The 19038-nt window shown below is 31.9% G+C and overlaps 1 protein-coding gene across 4 annotated transcripts in view; it reads right to left on the reverse strand.

The window, feature by feature from the left end:
- LOC109537788 (synaptotagmin-7) overlaps positions 1 to 19038 on the reverse strand; it is a 136086-nt gene that overhangs the window by 48564 nt on the left and 68484 nt on the right. For all 4 annotated transcript variants that reach the window (XM_048665606.1, XM_048665608.1, XM_048665605.1 and 1 more), the window contains one exon: positions 10660 to 10671. In XM_048665606.1, the coding sequence (XP_048521563.1) occupies positions 10660 to 10671 (12 nt within the window). The remainder of the gene's footprint in view (positions 1 to 10659; positions 10672 to 19038) is intronic.

Genomic DNA, 19038 nt, shown 5'->3' on the forward strand with positions numbered 1-19038 from the left:
CCATACACTAAATTACAGCATTTGCAATATCTTCTCCACGCGTCTGACCGCCGCATTTAATAATCCTAACAGTTCTTCTTTAGGGCCTGAATGAGACATAAATCTAAAAAGTGAAACTTGCGCGGTATCGTTTATGTCACTAGACTCGTCAACTGCTATTAATAAAGCCGAATCCAATTTCAGATCTTCGATGTGCTGGGTGGTTCTATTCGAACACATTTTAATTGTTCTAACCTGGTAACTCTTCAATTCTTTTAAGAATATCTGCTTTTTTCATAAAATAGCTCTTCGGATACATTTATAAAACATTTTTTATGTAGTCGCCGTATGTGTACGGTTTCCTTCTCTTAGGTAAAAACTTTTTCAATCTTCGCTAAAAGCAAATCTTGCCAGTTATTAAGCACAGAATTTAACTTGACGACTCTTGACTCTTCTGAAGTTTCTCAACTACTTTCTTCCTTGCATCACCGGTAGGATAGTTAGTGCTAAATAACGCGTGCTTTCTTGTAAAGTCTCTCTAAATTTGACTTCTTGCTATGCGCGAATTTCTCTTTACAAATAAGACATGTCGGAGTAGATCTGAACTCAACTTGAAATTCGCGGTTTTGATCTTCCGTTTTTCTTTGCTTTTCAAGTTAAAACTTCCTTGGATATTTGCGAAAAGTTCCGCGGATATTTGCGCCAGAGCCGCATTTAAGGAGCCAAAGAGCAACATGCGGCTCTGAAACCGCACTTTGCAGACCTCTGCCCTAGACAATCAACCGCTCTAAATAATATTATTGCGTCTGGTAACGTGGCCGAAGTATTTTAGTAGCTTTTTGTTCACTATTCGGATAGTCGCCACAGCTCCTTAACTTCCCTAAGGACACAATCTTGACTGATCAAGACTCAATTGGTCTTGTGCTTTCACAGTTGACGATTCGGCTTCGTACAGAAATATTGGGAATATTAGAGTTTCAACAATTTTTTTTGGTTCTTTGTGTGATCGCACTGTCTTTACAAGTTTTGTCTAGCTTTTCATTGTTCTCCTTACTATTTATGTTCTACGTTTTATCTCCTGTGTACAGCCTTTTGTCAGATATAACAAGGCCTTATCACTTTCCCTGTCTAATAATTCGTTCCTGCATTTCGGAGAATTGGCTTAAAACCGGATTGCTCGTGATCCTCATTTTCACAAAAAAAATGTTCAAATGTTAAGCTCATTTTTGGCTCAATGGTTATCTACATAAAAATGTGTTTTTTGGTTCCCACAAGACGGAGCAACCTACCACACAACGTGCAAAGTTATCAATTGAATCCGGGACGCATTCGATGACCGCATATTTTCGCATAATAGACCGGTGATTAGGCCTCCGTGATCGTGTGATATCACAGCTATGGAATACCTTCTGAGGATAAATTTGAAGTCGCTGTTGCTCGAAAGTGCCCGAAAATTGGACTTTCAGATTGCTCTTCATTCGAGAAAGCCCATATGCTCCAAATCATATTCAAGCTATAATGACAGGCAACTGTGGTTTCAGTAAAGCCAGTACCATGACTTTAGTATGATTTTTATGAGATTTATTTCAGTTCAAAATTCTATAACTGAACGAAAAACACAGCCTTTACATGTGAAGTTAATGCAGCTCATTTTCAACCCTTTCTACGTTAATAGTGCGAATTCTAGTGCTTTCTATTAAATTATATCCTCACAGCGGGCAAATATTTTTACAGAAACAGCCTGGATTATATACAGATTATTTAGGTCTGTCTTGGGTCCCGGCAATTATAGATTAGCTTTAAACCAACAGAATTAAATCGCTTTTCACCATTCTCATTTCGACTATTCGAGAAAGTTCCTTAATTTAGATATCCGAACATTTAATGGGTTTTTATATTAGTGCTGTTCCCTATTGTGCAGGTTATCTTTCTATTATAAACCATTCGTGGCCACAAGTAACTAAATGTTGCCCTCCATTAAAGTAAGTTTTTGCGTGAAAAAAATTTGATAGCGGTATTTAAACTAAAATGACCATGAAAGTGAAAGAAAATGAGGAAATAACCAACGAAATTTAAAAAAATATACTTGATTACTTGTAAATACGGTTTTGCTTTCCTATTGCATATACGATACTCCGCTTACACAGTTTTAGAGTATACTCAACGAAATTTGTATGAATAAAATATATATGAAAATCAATTGCCATTTGTCTTGTGAAGACGTATATAACGGCAGATTTGCTGGAAAACGAAATGGAAATGAATGGTTATCTAAGACTTTATCCGTTCCCTTGAAGCCCTCACACGAGAGACACATCAATACATGTTTAAGAATAATTTAAAATTCTGCTCCAGATAAGACCGCTGTTTTGGTCATATGTGGAATTGTGGAATGTACATGCAGCTTAGCCAGAAAAAGTGAAATAAAAACGCCTGAGTGCTCAGGATGTACCAGTTTTTACATTACGTAGTAGGTAGATCTTATTAATCAAATGACCATAATATAGACTTGGCCAAATTCATGCAAAACCTAGAATTTTGTAAGGAAACCAACCATAGCAAAGCATATGTACCATCCGTTAAGATATATGGCGAAAAACCAAAGTGAAAAACTCTAATACCAGCAAATAATTTAAAAAGCTAAATTATGTTAGCACTTATAGGAAGAGTAATTGATATTTTAAAAGCAAATCCAAAAATTGTTCAGGACATGAAACATTGAAATATACAAAACATGTACAGTTAATATCTAAATTCGACAACTGGATCTGTCGGAACTTATCAAAAAAGTAAAAGTTTTACATTGGAAAAAAATATAATCGATGCATCCGCTGCACTGTTGAAACTGGCTTACGAGGTTATACGTAATCTATTCCTGGAAGTGATCAGACAAAGTTTTGGAACTGGGTCATTGTCTAACGGTTGGAAAATATTCGAATTGAAGTTATTCGTTCTAATAAGTAAAACGATTATTTAATGTAATGGTAGCAGAAGAATTCTTAAAATGAGTCTGGAAATTTGGAAGTTAAAGATTGAGTAGAGAAGGAGAAAAGCTCGAGGGATAGCGTAGGCATGAAAAACGACGTGTTTCAACTGGATTTCTTACTAAAACATTGAAGTCAACGTTCATTTCTCATTGTACGTTCTAATACGAGAAAAGGTTGATCAATACAAATTTAGTTAGTCGCAGAAGTTTTCGGCAACATTCGAAAGATACTTTATTCCCGAAATCCAGACTTTTCAAAGAATTATAAAGTTTTATTACATAAAAACTATTAAACAGTTTTAAAAATTTAGAAGTAGGCTCTTCAGATGGAACAAGTGACTATCGTATTCTATGTGCGATAACCTCGTGCATTTGATACATGTCATATTGGAGTTAACAATTTTAACGAATTTGCATAAACATATTTTAGGAGTGTACATTTATTTAGCCGTTATTCAGAACACTGTTCATTGAAATCATTGCGAGAATATTAGAAAATTAATATACTTTAAATTTAATGTGCATCATCTATTGACTAAAGCAAAGATATCAAACTGTAGCCTCTTGACTTTTGAACCGACCTTCACCAGATAATCGTTTTAAACGAAACGAGTATGTTGGCAGTGTTGGCATCATGTTTCCTGTCCAATTTGTTGACAATCTGCATCAGATAAAAGTGACTGTATGTGATTGCTTTGCTTAAAGTGGAAGTTCAAGCAAATCAGATAGAAGAGATGTGCTAGAAGCTGAACGGTTTTACCAAAACATTTTCATACCTGATTTGCCTGTGAATATTCTGGTCTGATTTCGGTGGTTAGGAGAATGTTCCCTTTCGAACCTCTATTAGGAAAATATAGAGTACTTCAGCTTTAGATTTAAAATCTAAATAAATACAGATTTGAAATTATGGGTTTGAATGTTATTAGTTGGATGTTATACGATATATTTTACTAATCGTCATATAATGGACGGGGGAGCGACAGAGAAATCAAAATAATCAACAGCTGTACAGTAGTAAATTAGTAACTAGGTAAACATTTGTAAAACATTTTGAGCTCCAGTTCTTTTAGAAACTTGAATTTCTGCCCGTCAAAATATTTATTCCAGCTAATTACGTTATCATTTACATAATTAAGATATTATATTTCATTATTAAGTGTTGTTATTGGATGCAAGTATTTTACAGTTTCTGAAAAATTTTACGAAGATAATAAAATAAAACCAATAGGAAAAATTTAATTTACCTACTTTTTATCTCTTCTTTCATAAAGCAGGATTTTACTTAAATTACTAGTTCAGAATTGTTCAAACTTTAAGAAAAAATATTTACTGGCGCAAAAGAAAATATACAACTAGCACAGTTGGTACAGCTACATTAACTTTTCAGCTTTAATTAAAACGTTTTTTTGGCATATGCTGTGACTGGTGCTGAGCAATAATAAACTCCACAGAACATACTCCAAACGAATTTAATTAATCCCATTAGTACGAAGCAAAAAGCGCAAAAAGGATTGGAGCAATTTGCATAGGATTGATGCCCTTCTGCCGAGCAATTTTATTTAATAGATGCGGCTTTGTAAAATGAGCAATTGACACTATAAACCAGAATGCATTGCTTTTAAATTGAAATTAAGCTTTATATCGAAAGTAATGATTTCCTGTTATTGCTTATAAGCGTCATTCTTGCTTCAGATTCGGCGTAATAGGTAAACTTTCCTTCCGTATATTCCCCCTGTATAACATTTATGAATGCAAAGTGAGTTAAAATTGGAATTCAACATTTCGATTGAGAGGAATTGTGATATTATAAATCCTAATGAAAATGTTCCATGAGTTTTTGAAGTGACTACTCTCAAAAACGGGATATTGTGAAGCGTATTAATAAAGCCAATTTCAAACAGTAACAGCTTTTAGATATTGAGAATTTTCATGCTTATATCGTTCATAAAAGCATGACTGTGATTTATAAACATATATTTATTTGTCATCCATCCATAACTCAATATTTTATTATAAGTTCGATGTAAGTATATTGGCTTGCGAATATTGTTTATTAGATGTTTTCAAAGGCGAAACGCGCATTGAGGAAATAGACTAGAATATGGCACTTTCAGTTTGAGGAAAAAACCTGGCAATTGACAATATTTAACCGGAAGCAAATTCTCTATGGAAAGCAGCAATTTTCTTAATAAAAACGCATGCGATTATATAAATTTTTCATTAAGGGAGCTACTGTAACTTTCCTCCCATAAAAAACCACTTTTCAGCATTGGCTATAGTTTGAAAACATTTATAAATAAAAGCATACTTCTTTTTTTAATTCTTTCATTTTCCGTTCCTGCCAAAATAAGCACCAATTTAAATCGCGGAAATAAATCAAGGCTTAAACGATATTTTAAGAATGCTTTATTGGAAGAATTATATGGGCTTTCGCTCCATTTAGACCCTGAAGTCGCTATTAAATCGGAATTAGATGGTAATAGGCTGTATTACAACATCGTCCCTTGCTTTGGTTTTTTAATTTGGTCTTTGCAGGAAAGTATCGTTTATGCAATACCGGTAATGGCATTTAAAGTGCAAACAACATTCACATATTATTTACAATAACATAAGAATTTATAAACAAAATGATAAAGTATTAACTTCACACATTCTAGATTTTTCAATATTTTCGATTTTGTTACTAACAGTATAAGTTAACGTGCAGTTAATGTACTAATATATTAGCATAAATACTTTCTGAATTTAGTTGCTTCTTTCCTTCTGCTCAGCGGACGAGAACTATTAACAACATTGATATTTGAACTTGAAAAACGTCCCTTTAAGGTGTAAAATATTATTCTGAGCATTTAGAACGATATCAATAAAATGTTGTGTAAAGGACCACAGATGAAAGATTATTATTAAAGTCGGATTAATCCCGGTAATAAACCTACAACACATGAAGATTCCAAATTTCTGTAACGGATTTAGAACGGAAAGTCTTTTCGAACGGTATTTTGGTACTGTCCACGGTTGTTTAAATGTAATTTGATAGTAAATTTAATTAATAATACAATATGTTAAAGAGTTGTCTATTGTGCGTTATTACCATGTTTTTCAAAAATATTTTTCAAAGTAAACACTTTATCATTTAGTCGGGTAGATCGCTCAAGACAAAAAATGTTCATCTATTAAGACATAAGACTATGTTTTAGATCCTCGTTCAAAATTATCCAAGATATTTCCAACATCCAACATTTCTCATGGTCAACAGAATATGCTTAAGACTTTATTTGGTTATAATGAAGCCGGGTCCTTAAATGAAGCTTAATTTATTGCAAATTATTATTGAGATGATCCGTTCTTCAATTTATTATTGATGTCCTTCAGGAGATATTTCCTCAGTAATTTATATTGACCAATTTTGTTATATATTTGATTTTCAGCGCAATCACAGAAATTTTTATCTAACTGTAAGAAGTAGTCCGGAAGAACACACAGTAAGTTTATATTTTTTTCTTGCATGGGCTAAGCATGTTAATATAATGGATGCAATGAATAAGAATAGTGATGGTGGAATAAAGATCAAAATACAGCATGATAGAATGATAGTGAATGAATACATGAAAAAATCACAATTTGAAATTCGGAAGATTCGAAGACTTTGGGTATCATCCGCATTAAACCGACACTTTAAACATTTTTTGGACCTTCCTTGTTTTATGTAATTCTTGTAACCTGTTTTCTTGTTTGCAAATAAATCGCATTTTTGTCCTTATACGGTCCTTATAAAGAGGGCAGCAATATTCGCGGTTCAGAAACCATCTGTATTCGAATTTATTAAAGCAATGCTTCATGGTTTTTTTGTAAAACAAATTACCCGAAACTGAAAGTACATTTTCAAAAATTATTGAGTCCCGCCTTTACCTACAGTCTAATAGCTATTTTATTTCCGGCCAACTCTGCTCAACTCCAAAGCACACACTCTAAAAGAGAACTTACTTGGTAGTTTCTAAGCGAAAGAAAATTGATGGGTTGCAAATCCAAAGATAAATCTATCAGGGCTTTAGAACACTTTGGAGACAGAATGCGTATAATATATTTGTGGGCTAAACCCTCGCTTTGTTACCTATGGCATTTCCTTTGGACAATTAATCCTCAGGAAACTGAGAATCGCATCTTGGTTGACAACAGCCATGTTTGAAACCCCGAGAAAGAAAACTGTTGGGGGTGCAATATTTTAAGTTAATTTTTAAAATACAACAAATATTACAAGTCTGTATATCTATTTCTAATGTTGTGTTAATGTGACATATTTCACATATTTATTATTTATGCAGAAAATCACGATTTATTTAAATTGTCTAAGTTATCAGTTGATGATATATCGGGTGTTACAATGAATAGTAAAGTTACATTTTCTATAATAATTGTAATAATAATAATCGTAATTAAACTGGAATACATCCACTAATATTTATTTTTCTATAAATTTTAAATTTGCTATTAATTCAAATATTCTCTTAGTTTTGTTGGAACTAATCAGAATTATTTTCTATAATAAATTTGCCAGATTAATCTCACGCTTTATAATACCTTATTTTCTCCTGCATTTGTTGTTGTCTACTCCATTGAAAGTACATAAAGAATTGTATTAAAACAAATAACAAAAATAAACGTTAACATTTAAAAAATTGATAATTACTATGATTTTGTTTTAAAATGCTTGAATTCAGTTATAATTTTTTTCCTAAAATTGAAAGGAAACACAGCTGCTTATGTGCTTGTTTGTAAACCACCGTTTTCAGACAGGGTGTTCTGTAATTATGTGCATAATATATAAAATAGTTATGTGCATTTTACGGTGGTGGTTAGAAGCTAATTTGAAACGGAGTTATAAGAATATACCTACTTTCTGATTTAAGACTTGCCTGAGGAAATGATTGAAAAGCATTCCTTATCTTATTTTTTCGAAAACGCTTTAAGTAAGCAACTTGAAATTAAGTATGCCTTAAGAACTATTGTAGTGATGTTTTATGATGATCTTCGCTCGCTCAACACATGTGTTAAAATAAAATAAATCAACTCCACTTGTTCTTAATGCTCACTAAGCCCTTTACCCTAATAGCAAATTCTCTCAAGAACAAATCCTCGTATAATACATTTTTTAACAACGTTTTTTACTACTGATGTTTTCGTATACTTGATGGTACATCAGTAAATAAAACAATTATCGTATACAAAACGTTACGGACAACACCTATTTATCACAAATGGTGTTCCTTAAATATTAATAATTTTGGATCTAATAATCACTTGTATTTTTGCCACTGGAGGTTTTACCAAGAAATTTGTTACATGTGACTTTGCGTAGTACTTTTAGAAACTTTTTTGGTGTTTCCGTTGAAATTTTGGAATACGAGTAAGAATAATTGCAACCGCTGGGAAGAATATACTCATAAGCATTTCCTTTATAGTGAATGTCATGGAACTGCGCTTCAAAATTGATTAGTACACGGGGACAGATTGTTGAATTCCTAAACCGTTGGCATCGTCGAATAGTCCAATTTCTAAAGCTCCAAACTTAATCAAAACTAACTAAAAATTAAGCCTAAGAGCGACAGCACTTTTCAACTACGCCCATAAAAATATAAAAAATTACGAAAAGCAGCTAGGAGTTTGAGTACCAACCATTGAATACTATGATGAAACGGGTTGTATCCCTAACATTTTAGAAGGCTCCAGGAACCGATGCCCGGCTTCTGCTCATTATGTTCGAGTTAAATGTGTAATATTATACTTCGACACCTTATTCACGATTTTCTTCCGCGAAATTTTAAAAAAGGATATTGATTTATTTCATCCACAGACATTAAGTTGACAAAACAAGACCAGCCAACATTATACGAATAGTTATTTACTTGTACGAAAACTCGGATTCCTAGCTTCAATCAATTTCGACAAATGATTGTCCTAAATAAAAAAAAGTTTATGAGAAAGATTGTGTCTTATTCACTATCGAAAGACGCCCTTAGAATATTTGCACACTATTACGGAACACTCTGCAGATGCGCAAATAGAATGAGGTAATTAATATCAGACTACTACTCGGATAATTTTAATTTGAACCTGATGGATTTCCGATTTGATTGTAATTCGGCGTTTTATCAAGGTTTCATATGGTAAATATGGAGAACATGTTACTCATTACATTTTGAGCTTCTGTTGCATATTGCAAAACAATATTTAATGAAAAATTATAATAATTATTCTTGATGTGTAGCAGCTTTTTCGTGCGCATTGCGAATTTTAGCTTGCTGCCAGTTTGTTTTCACTCTAGATTTAACGCAAATAAAGACCCAATAAAGATACCGAGTAATTTACATTACATATTCTTCATCTAGAAATTTTATTTCTCAAATTAGGACCGATTGTGTTTCACATCATAGCTACAATTTTTGATTTATTTGTTTTCTCTCTAATTTTATCTACCTACTTTTTAAAGCAATATGTCTCTCGCAATTTTTCGTCACGAAACGTGCGAGTTTTATCTACTTTATAGGTGCATCAACCCAAAGACATGAAACTGAAAAATTTCGTTGAAAGTTGACCAAAAAAACAGCTTTATATTCTCAATTACTGGTTAAAATGTTAGATATTATCTAATGTGATTTGCACGTTTTTACATCAGAATATTCTTAAGTGGGTTTTAAATGAGTTTTCGTTATTTTGATATGTTCTGGGAGCTAAAAGTTTCACATTTTTGCGCACTTTCTTGCATCGTTTTAGCATTTATTAGAGGGTTTCTTGTCTTTACGTCCTATATTCCAATCCCACCGCGAACATTTTACTAATGTTTAACTTTACTAGTTTAGTTAATCAAAGCAAAACGTAAATAAATCAGCAACAAATTATGTGTCCTGAACGACCGGCACCTAAAAATAGTTTTCAACACACCTGCAGACGTTTGTTATAAGCTGGCAGATTAAAATATTTGGATGGTAATTAAGGTCGACTGATTATTTCAAATTTTAGTAATGGAAGAAATTGATTCCAGTTCAGTCGAACGTAACGCTACGACAAGTAACAGAACGCGGAAATTATGAGTCGAGGCGAGAAACTTTAGGTAGTATTTTGCTTTCACAAAAATTGGAAGACGAGCATCCTGTCCTGCATAGCTTTATTTCTTCAGACCAACCATCATTCTCAATAATATTGGGCATTTTGTAACCCATATTGAAAATTTTGCCATTAAAATACACGCATGGAAAACATGTAGCAAAGTGGGAGCAATATCATGTAATCTTGTCTGAATCTGAATAGACCCTCAGTTTCAAGTAATCATTCGACTAACTATATTATTTCAAAACATAGTTATGAGAAAGCAACAATGGACTATTAACATCCTGTATGCGCAAACATACCAGATTTAGGATCTACACTGTTAAAAAGAAATCAGTTCCGCATGAGGAATTTCTACACGAACAAAGGCATGTGTTTGTGAAACAACCTGTATAACTTGACATAAAATAACAGTATCGTATAGCTGAAATTAATAAAATTACTAAACCTTTTTTAATATTGCATTGCACGAAGTTATACAGAGAAAAACTGACGCTAAGAAAACATAACAAATGCTCCTGAGAACATTACTCGGAAATCTGTTTGGATAGCAAACGCAATAAATCCTATACTTAGCTTAAGATACTTACTCCAACTGAGCTCTGTAGATCCCATTTGTAGCAAAAGACAGCAAGGAACATGAAAAGAAAGAAAATGTATCAGTTAGTGAAATAGTATGCAATAAAATATCAAAAAGTGTCTTCAGGTGTATAAGTGGTTCAAAAGTTATGTATTTATAGATTGTAACAACTATTTAGTAGCAAATATATGGACCATTTTCATGGTCATTGTTCATTTTATGAGTACCACAGGTCAACAACCTAGCGTTTATTATCACGATTTAGACGTTCGTTAATAATATGTAACATACACCTAATGGGAGCGGTTTGCACAGTCCAATTTATTAAATGTAGATAATTTACTTTAAATATAACATGCATGTCTATCTGCCTGCTAAATTCGCCGGCATAACATTTCCCAGGCTATTTTCTAGACACATACATTTAACATGTATGTATGCGATAGTAGCTAGTTATTTTGGTTAATTGCCTGCAACAGTAGCATCCCTATTTCAACGTAACAATAGATATAAAGCGTTATTAGTTCTAGGGGTAATTACATGTATAGTTATGGATAGTGGGCAGTTAATTTAATAGCTGCGAATATTATAGAGAATAGATACAAAATCCAACACTGAATCACTTTTATGCTCAGTTGAGCTCGTGGCGCTTGGAAGCTTTAATGGCTACATACTTTTGAGTCTTTGGAGAAATTCACAAATATTTTCTATATAGAAAGCGAATGTCATAAAGTTTTATGCATTAATTTTTAAAAATCCAAGTAAAATTTTGGAGCGTAATTTGCACCGAAGTTCAAGCATGATGGTAACAGCGGAAACGAGGTGATTTAGGTAAACGATAACTGTCGTTAAACGGTTCTATGGTAGATATTTTGTTTAACGATGACGGTTATGGCGCTATTTTATAATGCTTTAGGTAAAATGGTAGTTTCTCAGAGCGGCCTATACAAGCTTTATTAGTGTATTTCAATTTTGTTCCGATATGCCTATAAAACACTGGATACACATTTTCTTACAAAATAATAAAGAAATAAAGTGAGATGATTTTTAAGGCTTAAGAGGAAAATTTCCCAACTGAGAAATTTAAGTTTACATCAACAGCTTAGGCGTAAGCACGACTGGCCGCTTTCAAATATCTCCAAATTCTGAAATAAGTAATCCGTGATCTTTTTTTTGGTAATCACCGAATTATGTGACAAAATAAGTATTCGTTTTAAAACCGCAGTTTTCAGAAATATTTGTTATTATTATTATAAACGATTGTCAAATGAATTAAGATATTTTTGATGTTATTTGATGTGCGCTTGACTGGACTGAGTTTTATTCACTATTTTGCATTTTGGTAACAAGCAGCAAAATGTACCACTTTACTGAGAAATATTAAATAATTTATAGGAGGATATGTTTTTTTATTTTACTTGGTGACCACCAATTGAATCCCCGGATAGGAAGTCCCTGTGCATGCAAACAATTTTGATTTTAACTGTCTTTTTACACTGCCACTTCAGCATTTGTTTAAAAAGCATTTTTACTTCAATTTTTCTTGCGTGAGTTTATTAAAAGTGCTTAATTTAATGTACTATAAAACAGAACACAAAACAGCACTCAAGTATACTTTTTTCCAGCAATGACTGCTGCAATTCTTCTCCTCTTTTTCTCAAACTTTGGGTTTTATATCGAAACATCTCAATTAATCAAAATAGTACAGGAGAATCTTTAGCGGTTCTAAATACTCCAAGTTACACATACATTTGTTCTCTAAGTTAGAGTGGAAATTTTTAAAAACTTTGGTAAAGGAAAGTAGAAGGGACAGTTTATTTTCATGCCAAACAGTTGTTTGAAAATGGCGGAAAAACACTTTTTATTCCCACCGCCAATGCAACTCAATATCTCTTTAATATTGAACTGACCACCGAATATTAGAAAATACCACACTTTCGGTGTGTTCCTCAAAAATTTTTGTCTTTAAAAAAGACAGAATTTCCTCACGTCTTTTATTACAGATTGATAAATAGTTCTCCTATTTCGCAATAAGAACGAATTATTTATGAAAAAGTAATCAAGAACTATCACCTAGAGGGTATCCTGCAAATAAAAAAAAATAAAAAATAAGAAAGAAAATTCTGTCTTTTTTAAAGACAAAAATTTTTGAGGCAAAATACCCAAAAAGAAGTTTGTAAAAAAATAAATTCGCCTCAACAATATAGAACTTATCTACAACTTCTTTTCATTTTCAACAAAAAATCATCCTGAAATATTTGGATTTTAAATCACCTTTAAGTATATGAAAACCGATATGAATTGTGAATGCGACATTTTAGAATAACCTAATCTATCCACTTTTGTTTATAATTTGCGATTTAAATGCTGATAATGATAAAATTGCGACTTATAAAACATCAATCAATGAATATTATATTTTTGGCAGACAGACACATCCTGTGATACAAATTAAAGGTACTCTGATTTTTCGTCTCAAATTTTTCTTGTCAAGCTTTTACATATAAAACTGTAAAACTTAAATGTTCAGGTAACTTGAACTATTAAGGCAAAATAGCTATACCTATCGCTGATACATATAAGTGAAAAAATCGCATATAAAATATATAGACAATGATACAAACTGTTATTTCTCAACCAGCATTACCGCATTTTATTGACCAATAAAATTCTTATAGGTAAAGAATGAAGGAAACATTAGAGCCACTGCTCATTCCCAAGTTTATTTAAAAATCCAATCTTCAAAGAAAAGCTTCAAATCCCTGAAAGCTATCGCTTAAATACGTCGGCCAGTTTCCAATAAATGTATCATTCGAAATTATAATGGAATTTATTCAAATTTGCTGCAGAGAAGTTTTGCATTTAGACGCCGGTAAACAGGTGGGTCTGATATCGCTCAAACATTTTCCGCCTCTATTTTGTGCCAGTTTCTTGCCAGAAGCAAACTGGCATACAGCGACACAAAAGGTGTTAAAAGGGGAATTCTCGGCTGAAATACCAATTCAAAGCATCAGTTAGAGTACCCTGCATTATAATTACATGAAGGCAAAGCGAAACTGATATGAATAATATATATTTGAAATCATGCACTTAGAATTGTGCTGAAACTTCAGACTAATATCGACCATTAATTTATTCAAGAGTTACAAGAATTATTACGCTTTGTAAGAGAAGATAGATTGTGCTTTTACTGTTTAGCTGCCTATGTAGATTGGAAGCGTACATTTTTAGTGTTAGATATTTTGACAATTTATTTAAACGACAATTATAAATCATGCTCTTCAAAGATGAGATGGAAAAGATGAAACGTTGAAATCTAATTAAAATGAAAAACGTTCCTAAAAATCACGTTTTTCTAAATATTTCGAAAATTATTAGAAAAACTTGTTTTTTGAAAACGCATATGAACAACAACATGCATATTACTTTTAAACCCTGATTACGTAACTGTTTTCGAAGTTAACCGACTTGGTATCTATTTAGAGACACTGGCGTCTTGATGGAAGATTCAATAAAAAGGCGACATTCTGGAAAATATCTGCTTCATTTAATTAGTGAGAATGAGGGGAGAAGAAAACAAATCAGAAAATGTATCGGCCGCTTTCATTATAAAAATTAAGTAAACTCGTAATTTGATTAAAATATTTACTGATTAACACTACAAAGTGTTTCTTTATATATCCTGTTTCGTCACCTCTGTATATTTATGAATGCCAACTATTTTTGTCGTCATTAAACTATGTTCAAACACCTTTTTATACGAGTTGTGCATTTTGCACCATGCGTTTTGATCATCCAAGGTACAGTTCTATGAAACGATTTTATAGCACCAATGTAGCATTAAATATTATTCATTATATTAAATAGTCTATTAAATAGAATGGAGTAGCTCTATCATAATTTCCAAGTAGAAATTCGTACTCTTATTTTGCAATTTAGTGAAGTATCAGTTTCATATGACTACTAAAAAGTATAATTTATATAGACAAATCTTAGCATCAGTAAAGGTGAAAATAATTGTTCAAAGTGTCCCTCCATTTGCCCAATGCAACTTAGGTTCTAACTTTTAATTAAAGTTTGTGCATCTGTTTGTACGAACAGCTATATATTTTCGTATTCGTAATAGTTAATTTAAGAATTTTTTCTACTTTTTTAAATGACAATATTGAGACCAACTGAAATTTAGTTGGTTTCTGACCTTTCAGAAATATATTCATATTTCAAGTTCTACTATAATTCCTCCCTAAACACTTAATTACCATTTTGCCAGACTACGATCTTATAAAACGCGGTTGAGAACTGAAACAACAATGGAAGAAAATTATGTCTATTTAATCTGGCATATTTGTGAAATGCAGCTCTATCCTCAGACAATACAAAGGCAGAAAAGATCTTTCCGTGACTTTCCGTCTTTAAAGCCATTGGCGAAATTCCTCCGTACGTTGAAAGTCGAGATCTAATAATTCTTGAGTCTAAAGCTTCAACTGAACATGAAAAGAATGCGTTTTGTTATACGACAGTATTTTTTAGTTGTATCGTAACTTACGTTTTGCTTGTTTGCGGGTTGCAGGCAGTTGGAAAGAAACGTTTTGAAAGGATATCCATCTTGTTTTACAAAAAAATGGCTAGTTATCAGAATCTAAGCATCTAGTCTCATAGGTAAGTATTCATTAATAGTAGTCTAATATAGCTATACTAAAAACTTACAGAAAGCGCGGCTTTAAAAAATAATACACCCGAAATTTTCTTGCAAGAGTTACTATAATTATTGTGACCAATAAAATAATTTTACTCACGTTGGTAGAACTGAACAAGATTATGTATCACATTAAAAAATATTGAATACTAGCAGCTGTAAGTAGATATTAGTGAACTCTACGTTCACATGCAACAATCATTCTGACGTTTTTAATGGAGAAATATTTCTAAATTTTGCATGCAATATCCCATGATTTACAAACATTTCAACTTGGAGAAAACTATAGTCAACATTAATCGATAACGCCAAATATTGAAAATGCGAAAGTAAACTCTTTCAGCAATCTGCGATGTATTTTCGTAGCGAGGAAATCAAATGCAGCAAAATTTTCATAAAATATTATAGACCTACATTCTGGCATGGAAAAACCAAAATGAAGCAGACATTTTTTAATCATTAAAATATGTAATCTGCTTTTCTATCAAAATTTATAATTAATCTGTAAAATGTGTATAAAAATAATTTTTGATCTACCTTTCTTATTAGACGTGAAATATAGATTAGTACTTTTAATGAGGGCTTATGATGATCTAGTTTAACAACTAATGCTTTTATTTTTTAATTAGTCAAAATTTTAGTTAATATAACAAGCAAAGTTAAATTTTATTGGAACAAATATTTGTGCTTGTGCCCTCCCCTATTAAATATCAGCTGAACAACTATTACTTTTTTAGGTAATGTGATAACTACGTTAAATAATTGCAGTTGAAAGCTATACTAATCGTTTTTCTTCAAAAACAAGTAAATATTTTCTGTTTCGAAAAGTATCATTTAGGGTCTTTTGACAAATGGCTGAATGTCGTGTGAAGTGCGTGCCATTATATTCCACTAATCAACAATCAGCGATTTTTCCGTGAAGTACCTTTCTCATTGTGAGTCCTGAAGCGGTTTTTATTTTATTCATTTTTATAAAACTGGCGCTTTTTATAGCACCATAAAAACGAATTTACTAGCGTCGATTGCTATCTCGTTTTGCATATGCATTTATTCCATTTTATTTATGCTGAAATTATGTACATTAGCAACAAGAATTTAGCGTAAAAATTAAAGGTTTCGAATGAGAAGGTACGATAAAGAGAACGAAATAAAAAAGCCCTGAAGGTTGAACACGTAATTAAATTCTAATGTTATTAGTCAGCCTGAAAACGGATATCATTCTCGTAACAAAATTGTTTTTCACATCTCCAAAATCTGTAAATTTTAAAAGTGCTTAATACCATTGAAATTTTTATTTACCAAATCAAATTAACCTTAACAGACATATAAAATTTCATATATATTATAAAAAAAATTAATCAAACTTAAAATATAAATTATTTTAGAAGCTGTTATACACCAAATCAAAATTTATGGTTCTTCCGACATAAGGAACGAGTAGCTTTCTTGAAAAATATTGTGGTCATTGATCACCCAAAAACACTGTTGAGTCAGCAAACTCTTTACGGTAGTTTAGAAGTTTAAAAATAGCCCCTTAAAAAAATAATAATTTTTTTCTTTTGTGCAGGTTTCTGGTATAGTTAATTGGTAAGTGAATAAACGCGCTGATCCTTCTAGCACATTCACTCACTACAGTTTATACAATTTAATTTATTTTCACACTTCAGCGTTTAAACCATTTGTTTAATATAAATGCGTAAAAAATATATTTATTAAGTATTTTTCGATTTTCAATAAATCTTTGTAAAAAAAAATGAATGTAAGTATGGCAGGTGTGAGACTTTGGGCCCTGACTAAAGAATACCAAGTATTGCTTGCCAAATAAGTCATCAAAACACATGGTCATTAGAACCTTTGGAGGAACAGCTGGAATTCAAGGAGGAATGTTACCTGAATATTCCATAAGAAAATAATCAGAGTAAACGTGATTTTCTCCGTTAAGGAATTTAAAAATTGCGATCAAAATTAATTGCACTTGCTTCCTTCCACTTGTTTTAATTTTTAAATGTGGTAAGAAACCGCAGTTTTTAATTTGTAGTTAGTTTTTCCAGGAATTTAATTAGTTTCCAATTTTTATATGTTTAAGCCCATGTTTAGAATTTCAAAATATTATTATACACTTATTTGAAGATTTGATATTTTGTTGTGATTTCATGGGCCACTGATAGTACAAAAAAAATASTGTTGTTCATATGCTGTGTAYAAGAAAAAATCGAGTGGACGAKAATACTTTCAGTATTTTTCAGTAAGTTTTTATTGATTTAAGGACTTATTTATTTATTATATTATCACCGCWTTGCATAGTAAAATCTAAMARTAAAMMTCTGAGAACATGAAYATGTAACCATCMRAMAAAATTTGAATTCMKATTAAATGTAGTGTAGTGCGAGTACTCGAAGATGCGCGCATAATATYCCCTGTCTGGRTAGGATTCAGATTTTAAATASTAATTTTGAACTATTTKCATTCGTTTCCTCAAACCAAGTAAGCTCTTTAWTTTTCTGCAAACCGGAAACACATCACTGCTTTGTGTTGTGTAYATATCACAAAATATCTTCTTGATATTCGACTTCAACATCACGGCATWGTTTAAATTAAGATKAATAAGTAAGTTCGRTTTTTCAACTGTTTTGTCTGTGAAAAMCGGAAACATGTTYWTCCTCATTTTCTTCAARTTCTTACAATGCACWATTTTTCATGCCGATTGATCCATGATGGYAAATTGYAGGCWTTKTCAACAATGAAAACAAGGAAATAACATAAATTTGTTGTGTGCATTATSCCTTCCACCAGAAAATGAATCATTTTTCCGAAATATTTTCATTATTTTGGTATTAAAAGAACAATATCAAACCAGCCAACCTTGAATAAAGGAATACTTCTATGACCATCTCAACTTATCGTGTATATTTCAAACAAGGTCGGGGGTGAAAGATAATTTAAAAACGTTTCCACAGAAAATACAGATGCTATTATGAAACAGATGTGGCATGAGTAACTCAAAAGCGGCTAAATTGAGTATGATGTAATCTTACATTTCAATCTTAACTTCGCATGTCTATTACGGTACCGTACTGTGAGTTTCAAACTTGCCAATGTTAATTTAGATGAAACGCGGAAAACTTTGAACTGACTTTGTTATGGGTTTTGAGAGAAATGTTTACCCCGAGGTTAACGCTCAAGAAACATATTACACATTACATAATTTATGGTTGATTGATTTACATTTAATAACTAAGTTTTTTGCATCTTTCCTACATTAGTATTGAGCGATAGATATACACGGCCGTAATTATCCAGTATTGCCCTTATTAAGCAATTAATATGATTGATTGATTATGATTCATATTTCTCAGCGTTTACTTTCACCGCAGAGTATAGCACGATCATTCTTTTTAATTAAAACGAAATCGATTCGTTTATTTGATATAACAAGACGTCTTATAAGTCTGTTTAATAAAACTATTTGAAATATTATACTTTCTTACTGGAAACGTTCTAACTTTAATATATAGCAAATAAAAAAGAGTGTTGTAAATGACGCAAAGAATTGTTACAAAAAACGCAATAACGATTTAATGAGTGTTGCTTCGGATGGGTCTGCCACTCCTCAATAATTGATATCTGCAAGATCTGAGAATTTGTCCCTTTTATTTACCTTCTTCAGATATATGCGAAATATTCAGCAGATTT

The sequence above is a fragment of the Dendroctonus ponderosae genome, unplaced genomic scaffold (genome assembly GCF_020466585.1).
Source record: "Dendroctonus ponderosae isolate FM_Combo_2020 unplaced genomic scaffold, Dpon_F_20191213v2 Dpon_F_20191213_4, whole genome shotgun sequence".
Taxonomy (NCBI): Eukaryota; Metazoa; Arthropoda; class Insecta; order Coleoptera; family Curculionidae; genus Dendroctonus; species Dendroctonus ponderosae.